The sequence below is a fragment of the Carettochelys insculpta genome, chromosome 14 (genome assembly GCF_033958435.1).
Source record: "Carettochelys insculpta isolate YL-2023 chromosome 14, ASM3395843v1, whole genome shotgun sequence".
NCBI lineage: Eukaryota > Metazoa > Chordata > Testudines > Carettochelyidae > Carettochelys > Carettochelys insculpta.
Window position 1 is genome coordinate 40,131,213 of NC_134150.1, and position 12,034 is coordinate 40,143,246.

The window sequence follows — 12,034 nt, forward strand, 5'->3', positions numbered from 1 at the left end:
TCCACAAGTGCCTGTAGGATCCTTGTTTTGCATCTGTAGCTGGCTCTTTGCTCTCTTGGACATTTTTGCGGGGGAAGGATGGTCTTGAAAGGACATGCGGTTTAGGAGTGTGATGACATGAGCTAGATAGAAAGACAGGTGGTTTATTAATACAGGTCAGCCTCTGGCGTATGCCTTAAACAACAACCACCACTGACAGCTAATTAATAGCGTGTTTTGCACCACAATGACCTCTCAAGGTCCAGGTCGGAGATTCTACGATTCAACCGAAGTGGCTGGCCTTGTGCAAAAGGTAGCTGTTGTGGTGGGGACCTAACAACTGTGCCTGGGCCTGTAAGCTTGCCATAAATCTGCTCCCGCCTTGCTGTGAAGCAGGGTCCAGAAGCACTGACCAGCCAGCCATGAAATCTGGAGGGGGTAGGCCAGGCTGGTAGAGGCATGACTGATAAACCAGACAAGGGGCGGAGGGAGGGGGTTGTTTTCCTGCAGGGTCTGTGCTGACAGATCCCAGCCGGCCATGCATAATCACCAGACTCCTGGCTCGCCCCGGGGCCTGCCTTGCAGGAGATAAGCCCCGCTGAGTCCGAGGAGGTGGCAGGGGAAGCGCCTGGCGGGAGGGGGCCCTGCTGGGAGTCTCCCCATTACGCAGTTCCTGCCGCTGGGAGTCCGGGCTGAGCTGGGCCGGCAAGAGCAAGCTCGGTTCGGGCGGCAGGAGCGAGGCGGAGCCCGCCCGGCAGGGGCCCCCTCCCCAGGCTGGAGACACAGCGCAGCGCCCCCCTGGGGGCCCCGCGGGCGTGAGCCAGGCCGGCCGGGGAGGGGACGCCCCGCCGAAGCCGCCGCTGTCTGGGGCGAGGCGCGCCCGTGCGCGCCGGTGCGGGAGAGCGAGCGTGAGCCCCAGCGCCCCAGCCACCGCATTGCCGCTCAGCCGCCAGCCGCCTGCGCCCAGCCTCCGCGATGCTCCTGCTGCTGCTGCTGCTGCTGCTGCCTCGGCCGGCGCTGGGGCGGGCGGCCCCGGGGGGAGGGCGCGGCTGGGGGGCCCGGAGCCTGGATTCCTTCTGATCCCGGACGGAGCTTTATTTCTCAATCGTCAGCGTTTGGCCCGCCCCGTGCCCTGCCGTGCATGGGTTTAGGTGGAGCCGTTTGCACCAAAACCCCATCGCTGCTCGGCTCGCGGCTCTGCCCCCCGCCCCCCCCAGCCGGGCCCCCTCCCCGGCTGTGTTTTTGCGGGGGTCTTAGGGCCACAGCAGGAGACGGGACTGATCCTGCTGATCCTCCTCCAGAAATGAGTAGCCCCAAGAAACTGCCTTCAGCAGCCCACTGGAGCTGGTGCCCGGGTCAGATTTGCTGAAATAATTTATTTGGTGGCGCTTTGATTTTTATTTTTATTTTTATTTTTTTTTTCACCGTTGGAGGGATTGGCAAACTGAATTACATGCATGTCCAGTGGGGGAAGGTTTAATTTTGATGATGGAGGCTCCTACTGCGGAGGCTGGGAGGACGGAAAGGCTCATGGCCATGGGATCTGCACTGGCCCCAAGGGTCAAGGCGAGTATACAGGCTCCTGGAGTCACGGCTTTGAGGTGCTGGGGGTCTACACCTGGCCCAGCGGCAACACGTACCAGGGCACCTGGGCGCAGGGCAAGCGGCATGGCATCGGCGTGGAGAGCAAGGGGAAGTGGGTGTACAAAGGCGAGTGGACTCATGGATTTAAGGGACGGTACGGGGTCAGGGAATGCACTGGCAACGGAGCCAGGTACGAAGGCACCTGGAGCAATGGGTTACAGGATGGCTACGGGACCGAGACTTACTCCGACGGAGGTAGGTGATGTGCTAGTGTTCCCTGAGCCTGCTCGAGCTGCGATAAAAGGAAATAAGAGGCTGGAAGAAATCTGCCCCCTCCCGCCTGAGAGGGTCTCCCCACCTCAGAGTTTGTTGCCTGCTACTTGGGAGGATCGCTCCAATTTCCTACAGGAAACAATCCCAGCCTGGCATGTTCTCAGCTGCATGCCACAAGCAGCCCCATATGCTCCATGGGGCTCTGAGCCTTTTTTCTCCCTACCCGATTACCAAAGCTTTAAAGAGGACGGTGTGGGAGCAAGAGGGACACAGATCTGATACAGGGAGGCAGGAGGCAGTGCAGCCAAGTTGCAAGGAGGTAGGCCGAGTTGCAAGGGGATTCGTAGTTATGACTGCACCACTGTCACCTGTAGGATTGCCACCAACCCTGCCAGTCATGGCTAGACTAGCCGTTGCACTGCTGCGAGATCTTGTATTTCACATTCTGGCTATAAGAAACCAATTGTGAATGTTCCCAGCATGGTCAGAGCTTTACGTGTATGTATCGCCTTCCTGTCCTCTCTAAACACAAACCTACATTTAATGTACTTGATCAAACCAGGCAGGAGACTTTAATTCAAACAGGATTTTTATGCTCCTTTTCCACTACAGCTTAATGTATTTGATAGGGTCTCAGAGGGATAGAAAGATCTTTCTCTCAATGTGGCTTAATAAAATGTTGAAGGGAAACGAGGATTAAATAAAAACAGAAAGGGTGATAAAAAACTGTCAGACTAACAGGCCAACTAACTGCATTTCGGATCCCAAGTGGCTGTATTGTTTCATCTCATTTAAACTGTCATAATAAGAATCAGGCCTATCTGCTAGAAGCCAATGGAACTGATGAGGCTAGCCTCTTGTTTTTGTTGGGTGTGTGTCTCTCCAAACTGGGCTTTCCCATGGTGTTCTTTTCCAGAACTTTTTAGACTGAGATGTTTCTCATAAACATTGCAATTTTCTCAGCTTTCCTGTAGGCTGGAGGGGGAAAAAGGCTTTTCTTGAAAGACATGTCTCTGGAAAACAGAGCTCACTGCTTTGTAATGAGAGAAGGCAATATTAAATGTTACTTGAAAGACTTCTTGGTTTTTGAAGAAAGAAAAGGAATGATTATTATTAAAAATAATAACTTTGTGCTGCTAGGATTTCCCCAAGAGAAAATACAATTACAGCCTTCTGTTTCCGGTAGTAGAGAGAGAATCAGGAGCCCATTTTAAATCTGTTCAATTTGTACTGTGAAGCAGTCTGAATACTCACAGACAATCTTTTATGAAGGGGTAATTTAGGTTTGGGGAAGAATAATTTTTTTTCTTACTCATTTGAAATATTGTGACAGGATCTGGACAGATGCTGTATGTGCCTGACTATAGTAGTGCCTGTCTATGCCCCTTGTGACGTCTAGGCCCTGATAACATTTTCAGTAAAGCCAAGCAGAAGACAGGCTGTAAAATTCTCAAACTACATGACTTTGTGGACTGCATGTCATCAGGCTGGCAGAGTAAACACGCAGACACACAGTCAGCAACAGTGGATGCCTGTGATGAATTGCAGCAGAACAGTTCTTTGAGACGTAAGGGGACCAGACGCAAATTGTTGGCAGACTACGAGTAATTCATAGTTCCCAAGAACCTAACATACGTGAAGTTTTCATTCTCATCTGTTTATGGCTTGAGATTTTTTTTTTTTTTTGTAAAGAGCCTCATTTCAGAAAGGGTTAAGAAAATTGTTAGGACTAATGCAAAAAAAAAAAAAAAAAAAAAAGATGGCATCTGTAACAAAAATTTCCACAAAGCTCTTATAAAGAAATACCTGGGCAGGGAAAAGGATGTGATAGATAAATATATTAAGTGGCACCAATGGTTAGGTCTGTAATTACCAAGGGAAAATACAAAGCACAAAATGTATATTGCAGTGAACTGGTTGTATTCTTTTCAGAAGGCAGCTCATCATCACGTCTTATTCTGATGTGCTCACCTTGAAATGAATGAACCCGATAGGCATTTGAACTTTGCCCCAAGATCCCTGGGTACCAAATGGCCACAGTCTGTTCCTGAATGGGTGTTGCCACTCTGTCTGGACAGAAGGGTCAGATCTGGGCATCTCCGAACTTCCAGATGCTAAATGTAAATGATCATCATGCATTTGGATAATTGGATCCAGATGGGTGCAGTCATTATATTGAAGGAAGAATTGTCTTGTTATCTTAAGAACGACACAACTATTGGGAATTATGCTCATCTCCTTAATCTATCCAAATTATTAGTTTCATTACTTTCAAGTATGTTAAAATCATTGCCCCATCATCTGTTGCTTGCCACCAATGCTAAACAGCAGTCCTGCACATTGTGTGGTAAATCAGCTGGAACTAAATGAGAGGTCTCCAAAGGGGCAGTAAGGTTTGGAAAGCTGAGTGTTAGTGAATTTAGTGGGAGGTAAACAAAAATTGTACTTTTTCTTGAGCAGTAGCTAGAAAAGCAGCAAGAGTCTCTGCCCTCCAGTGATCCTGGCCAGTGCTAACTATGGGAAGCTGTGTTTTGCATGAATAATACACAAATGTGTTGGGCGTTTAGCTTTGATTCAGGCTACGTCATGCGAAGAGCTGACTTCCACCAGCCACTCTCCCTGTCCTGCTCACACATGCAGGCATGTTCCCCCTGCGCAACACACATATTGTACTCACACCTGTCTCTCACACACATCCCCCGTAGGCAGATCGCAGACTCTCACACTTCCCACAGAGACGTGCTCATCACCAGGCGCACTCTCGGTCTTGCCACCCGTACCCACTCACATCCACACAGGCGCTCACACTCTCTTTGACTCTCACTGACGCATCCACTCAGACCATAGAATTATGTCCTACAAGCCCAACGTACTGCACATATATAACAGGTGCAGAGGGGCACTTCTTTCCGATAGCCAAGCACATCTCATGCTCATTCAGACTCACAAAAATGCCCCCACCGTGTGCATTGCATGCACACCCTTCTCCATATCACACTGACAATTACACACCCACCCGCACCTGCTGAAGAGAGATGCACTTGCTCACTTCCATGCAAATCCTAGGCACAGTCCTGTAGCTATAACCGCCCCCAACCACACTTTGCATGGATATCACACCCCTATACCCCGTTCCCAAACCCTGCCTGCCCTCTAGTCCTGGAAACCTACTTATGCCCATTCATAAACTGGCTTCAGATTACTGATTTACTCTATGCTTCATGTTAGATTCTGATACTGGGCCAGATTCACCACTGGGTTCCCCAGTTTTACATGAGTATCACTTCATGGATTAGTTGGCGTTACACTACCATACAACTGGATTAATGCAGAAGTGAATCGGATCTGCACGCTTGATGGACTAGCTGATCAGAAATCTTTTAAAGGCATAGGGGGCCTGATTCACCAAGGAACCTATTGTGGGCACAACTTTAAGCCAGCGAGTCACCCCACTGAGTTCATTACTGAATTGAAACCTGGTTCGAATTTGAAAATGTTAAACAATTTGCCCCACACTGAACTATGTGGATGGGGCAGGGGAGAAATTATGGAGACACATTTCAACTAGAAAAACCAAGTATTGCCACAAAAATCCCTTTAAAAAACACCAACTAGAGAGAAAAGCTTTGTTTTTTCAAGCAGATTCTTTTTTAGCTGCTAAAATAATAGCTAGGAAGAGGTGGGGCTGGGGAAATTAAGTAAACACCAAATTAATTATTGCCAGTCTCAGGCCTAAAAATGGCTACTGAAAAAATAGCCTTAAAGCTATTTTCTTTCCTACCCATCTCTATTTTGGCTGCTTTATATTTGGGAAGTGAGGCAGCACTGGGTGAAGAATACCAAGAACCAGCACCCTCTTAAAATAGCTAAGTGATACAGTAGTGACTGTGCCTGACTGACATGAGCAATTTGAATTAACCTTGCCAAACCTCAGGGGAGAAAAAGTCCACAGCTCCATCAGTCTAATCTCTCAAGACATGATTGTGCCTCTCTTCAGGACCTTGGAGAGAGACAGCACTGCTGGGCTGAACAACAAATCATCCTCCCCAGACCCCATCCTGGGAATATCCATTCTTAGCGGGACACTTGCAAAAAGGCCTGTGTGGCTCTTCCAAGTCTTTCCTTAACAAACCCCAAATAAGTCAACAAACTGGGAGTGTATGGTTGAAATAAAGTGAGCAACCTTATAACTCTAGAGAACGTACTGCATCATAAACTCAGTGTGTAATGCTTCATGCATAGACATCTTTCTCTAGGTGTTCTCTTGCCTTCTCTTATCATACCCTGAACAACGCTAGGGCAGGATATATGACCAGAAAAGACCCCAAACCAAGAATGCCTCTGTGCCATATGTAAGTTCTTTTAGCAGGATTTATACAGAAGTCTGGTGTTTGAAGTCTCAGAGGAAATAATGATTGGGAGTATAAGTGGTTTACAGGCATAAAAAAGTATGGGGGACCAGACCTGAGGGGACCAAATTCCCCATTCTGAATCAAAAGGATTATCGTCAATATTAGCCCTTCAAAATTCTCCTTCTCCATGTGCCTGGGATGAATCATGCTATTTGATGGGGAAGTAAAATGTCAGTTCTATCTTCAGTAGGCATGGGTGAGCGAGTTGATTTTTGTGTCTTGGCTAACAAATTGTCATGGCCATGTTGGAAGACTGCCCCAGAGGCGTGTATGGCAGTGCTTTGCAACCAATAAGCATAAAAAGAGGGAGGTATCAAATGGTCATGGAGATGGTTGGGCCTAATGGTTGGAGCTAGAGCAGTCATGCCTAGTGGTCAGAGCCAGACTTAGGTAGCTGAGGTAGGGCTGGAGTGAGGCAGGAGCAGGAGTAGGAACAGGGCTGGATCAAGGGCAGGGTTCGAGCAAGCTATGGCTTGAGGAGTCTGATGCAACTATGGAGCAGGAGTCAGTTCCAAGCCTTGGAGTGACACTGCCTGATTAAGCAGCTATTCCTCCTGCGAGGCTTATATACCCGGTCTGGGAGTCACAAGACCAGAACCTGGCTTTTGGATTGGCTGAAGCCTAGCCTAGTAACTCAGCACTGAGCAGGGTCAGCTTGGTTCTGTGGATGGGGCTTGGGGTTAGGAGACAGCAGGCTTGGGTTCCATACGTGACTCTACTATATTTAGCCTGGCTTAGCCCTTAATCGCTCTGTGCCTCAGTTTCCTTATATATGGAACAGGGACAGTGGCACTTACAATGCTCCTTTCATCAAGTGCTTTGTCTGTCAACAAAAGATTTTGTGTTATTACAAAATACAAAATACAAAATACCCACTCCAAAAAGTCAGAAAATGAAATTAAGTTCTTGCCCTGTATAATTCCTATGAACTAAAGGTGTAAATGGGTACAGCAGAGATGAACCAAGCATGTTGGGTGGAAGGCCTCCTTTTACCTTGTGCATCTACAAATGTAGGGCCAATTTCAGCTCTCAGTTACATCCATTCAAGCTCACCTGAAGTTAACTGAGAAGAGGATACGACCCCTTTGCCTTAATGTAGAGGCAATCTGTTATAAACTAACCCTGCATGTTGCCATTAAGGACACTTGCAGAATCTGACATCTGTGTTGTATTGCTACATGCACCGATGTTTTTCCACCGGTTTTCTTAATGCTGCAAGGAGCCAGCCACCCACAAGGACAAATTTACATGAGAGCCGTTCATTTCCAGGGTGGCAGAAGTGCGGTGAAAGTGTCAGCTTTCAAGTTATTTGTCCGATAAACGGCTTGTTGCAGCATTTGAAGAACTCAGAGGGAAACAAGCACAAAAGCTGAGTGTTCTTTAAATATTCAGATTCTTACAGAATCCAAAGACGAAGACCTAATTGGTGCTAAGGAGATGATTTTAAAACAATTATTGTTGATTTTGTTACAATAATAGCTTTATTTATAAAGCACCCAGCTGCCAGAGACTAACTGGGCATGGTACACACTTAAAATACTATAATAATAAGTGCACAATAATTAAAACAGAACAAAAATGATCAACGTACTAAGTGAGACATCAAGTAGCATCATTAAAAAATAAGTGATATGGCCTCATTGTAATTCTCACCTCAATATAACTTACTGCTTCATTGCTGCACAGAGAGGTACTCAAGTCCAGACAATAACAAACACACAGAGGGGCAGTAACGGAGGAATTTGCAGACAGGATCAGACTGCAGGGCCATCTAGCCCAGTGTTCTCTTAGAGGAAGATGTGAGAATCCTGATGTAAGAAGATGTGGTCTAATCTGGCCCACACAGAGGAAGCTGGATGAGACCTAACAGAGACGCACTTGAGCCCTGAACCATGCTGTTTAATATTGCTTCCAAAATCTCTAATTGTTAATTGCATAACTCTGGATATTCTTGATGTCCACAGAAGTATCCAATCCCTTTCTGCATAGGATTATTATAACTATTATGATTATTATAGTAGAGATTGAAGCTTTCATTTGGAAGATCTCAAAGTCAGAGTTTAAGGCCAGAAGGAACAACCAGACTCTATGGTGTGATCTCTTGTACAGCTCCAGGCCGTCGCTAACACCCGCACATGCTGCAGGCCTACCAACAAGAGGGGGGCAAAGAGGCAGTTGCCCCATGGTCTGATTTTTCAAAGGGGCTTCGAGCTCCAACCCCCTTTGTTGTGCTGCTGCAGTGCTGCTCCAGGTATCGCTCCGCCCTTCCACCCAAGGCTCTGCCCTTTTTGGGAGCATAGAGGTGCTCCCCACCCCCATATATGCCTTGTCCAGGGGCTGAGCAAGTTTCCCAGCACCTTGCAAGCTATAATGGGGCATGCTCATGTTTCGGCTTTCCGGGACTGGAGCCACAGTGAGCTTGTGTCAGAGTCAAGACTGTAGCATAAAACTAGAAGGCAGGTTTCTTGTGCGAGGAGTAGGCCAGACCACCTCCCTGACTGCAGTATCAGGGCCATGGAGAGCTGCCATCTCATAGAGTAACACAGCTATTAGAGACAGAAAAAAGACCTATTAGATCACTGAGTCTGTGCTCTTGCAAGGGCAGGAGACAGTCCCCTGACACAGAATGTATCAGATGTTAAATTGACGCTGCTTGCTCTCAGCCAAAACTAAGCAGCAGCGAGGAGGAGATTACAGGCATGTTAGAGAAGCTGTTACTCTCCTTTCTATGCTGCTGCAAAGTATTTTTTTTCTCAGTTTTGTTCAGTGGGTTTTATATTTTAACACTGAAGTCCATTATTATCCCAGCAGTTCAGCTGTGCTGGTCCTTTTAGATTAACATATGTTAAAGCTACCTCCAGGGCACATTTTCCAGCAGATTATAGAGCCTGATCCTGTATCATATAAGTCAGAGGCAGCTTTGCTATTTTCCTCTAATGGCCCAATCGTTTTCCCTTGGTATATATATCATTAGTGGGGCTTCATGGCTCCTCTTTTAGGAGGGACTTTTCGTGAGGCTCTGAGAGATCTGGAAACTAAACTCCCCTCTTTCTCCAAAAGCTGATCCCTTCTAACTGGGGTCCCAGCACATTAACACACATTATTCTTGGGGCGTGTGGTGGTGTTTGAGCTTCTGCACCTAGCGATGGACGCAGCCTGAAGATAAACACAGATACCTTCAGTTGTCATCTGGTATCCGCTTACTTCCGTCACCAAAATGCACATAAAAATAATCTACCCTGGGAATAACTGAAATAGGCAGGTTGGAACAGCCTTATAAAACAGCCTTGCCATTACTTATAATTTTTTATTGCAACCATTGGCGTTTTTCCTCAAACCTCCGGCTTCTGGAATTGGGTGATGATCTGAGATTCTCAGTTTTATTTTGTGGGCAAAGACCCACTTCATCAGTATGCATACTGACGAAGTGGGTCTTTGTCCATGAAAGCTTATGCTCCAATGTATCTGTTAGTCTATAAGGTTCCATAGGACTTTTTGTTGTTTTCCTGGATGCAACTAACATGGCTATCCCTCTGACACTCCATTTTATTTGTTTTTAAGTACGTTTGTAGACCTTGTGATTGTAGAGAAACACTCGAGACCCTTCAAAGCTCAGACATCAACTGAGAAGGAACCCAACATTTTTAAAAATGGTATGGTTTATAATCCAATCCCATGAGTTTGGGATGGCAGGGGAGGGAACCCCTCCCAGATTTTTTGAATGATTGGGGTGGGCACTACCAATGAACGTTAATGTTCTGCATTACCCTGGATGTGACAGAAAAAGACAAATATTGGAATGGTGTAAATACCAGGAAGGGAGAGTAATTATTTAGGATCAGACAACGGAATAATAGGCTGAAACTAAGAAGAAGGAAACGGTAATTGACTAGTGGGGGGAAAAATACCCTTCTTTGCACTGAGGTCTATTAATGTGTAGAACTATTATTAGTTAATTGAATGCAGGGATGGAGCCTGTTCTGCAGCTAACTCCAGTGCATTTAGGCTGAGTTATACCGCCCGGGGATCTGGCTCAGTCCCAAAGAGCTGTGTATAAGATTAAACCTACAAGATAGCACCCACCTGAGATTTGGGTATGTTTATAGTCCCAGACTGTGCGGGAGAGGGTATTACGCTGATATAGCCTATTGTGTATAAGAGCTGTGGGGTTCTGCAGGTGAGCTTGAATGGGCTGTGAGGAGTTTGATGCTCTGGAATGAGAAGGTCAGTCCATGCATGGGAGACAGCCTGGAAGAGGAGAAGACGATGGAGTGGGATTCACAGGGCCCACCACATCATCTACTCTGATCTCCTGTCACCAAAATAATTCCTAGAGCAGATCTTTTTGGAAAAGATGAGGGCAGGTCTATCTTTTGATTGAGCTCCTCTGCCAGCTGGTGTTGCCAGCTCTCTTGAATACACTAAGGCTGTGTCTACACTTGCATTCCTCTTTCGAAAGAGGTATGCAAATGAGGGAATTTGAAAATGCAAATGAGGTGTAGATTTGAATATCTGACACCTCATTTGCATATTCTTATTTCGAAATAGCTTCTTCCGAAAGAAGAAAACCAGTGTAGACACTGCTCTTTCGAAAGTAAACCTCATCCTCAAAAGAATCCCTCTTCCCTTTTTTATGGGAAGAAGGGCTCTTTCGAAGATGGGGTTTACTTTAGAAAGAGCCATGTCTATACTGCTTTTCTTCTTTTGAAGGAACATGCAAATAAGGTACCGAATATGTAAATCTGCATCTCATTTGCATTTTCCATTTCCCTCATTTGCATGCCTCTTTTGAAAGAGGAATACGAGTGTAGACACAGACTAAGTGAGGGGGTCTGGCCCCCAAGCTTGTAGATGCCTGATGGTACAAAGCTCCCAGCATCGCCCCAAACATCTCCTAAATTAATTGTGTGTCCCCCCATCACCAACTCCTGCCCTTTCTCCAGCCCTAGTCATTAATTATTTAGCCTCTACTCCATTCTAGCCCTCCCCTCCGATGCCCTTCTGCAGTTCCCAGGGTTCTTAACCTCAGTCCCCCTTCCCAGGCCTTCTGAGAGCAGGGAACAGACTCACCCACTCTGCATTGCAGTATGGCAAAGGGAAGAAGAGCTGCTGGGCTCTTTCTGCTCCCTCTTTCTTTGCCACCCCAGAAGGCTCCCCTCAGCTCCTGTGGGGAGGGGGGAAGACCTTTGCTTCTTTCTTGATTGGCTGCCATCCCCACCTGCTCGCCTCCTGGGAAAGAGCAGCCAGTCAGATGGGGATCCCCTGGCAATGCTGAAATTCGTGGGATGACTGGAGCTTCTGGCTCTCATACAGTGGTCTGCAAGCTTTCCGGGTTGGGCCCCAGCGTGCACTCTAATTTTTTTCCATCCGTGGGCAGAATAAATTTTGTTATGTGCACCAAGGCAAGTGCGGATGTGCACCACCAGTAGAAACACAGGCTGCTCACGGTGGGTGCTCTGATAATCAGCTGGGTGGCACCTGAATCTTTCCTGGGCAGCCACCCAAGTGGTCAGTTTACAGGGAACACTGTTGCCCCCCCCTTACTTCTGTCCATATTTGCCAGGAGTGGGTCACAGCTCAGGCAGGAGAAGACAAACGGGAATAAAGGGGATGAAGCTGGGGATAAGGCTGGGGCCAGAAGCCAGGTTGCGTGTCCCCTGCCCTCTGCTCCCATTGGCGTTAGCCCAGTCCGCAGCTATGCTCCCTCAGGTGTTCCTCCACACCCCTGGGTAGGCTGTGCATGCCTCTGCTATGCTGCTATAAAGTACTGTTATCTTGCTACATCT

General features: G+C 47.2%; 1 protein-coding gene across 1 annotated transcript in view; it reads left to right on the forward strand.

Annotated features, from left to right (window-relative positions):
* Nucleotides 1-613: 613 nt before the first annotated feature.
* JPH3 (junctophilin 3) overlaps nt 614-12,034 on the forward strand; it is a 140,000-nt gene continuing 128,579 nt past the window's right edge. The window contains exon 1 of the mRNA XM_075009083.1: nt 614-1,818. Within this exon, the coding sequence (XP_074865184.1) occupies nt 1,437-1,818 (382 nt within the window). The 5' untranslated portion in view covers nt 614-1,436. The remainder of the gene's footprint in view (nt 1,819-12,034) is intronic.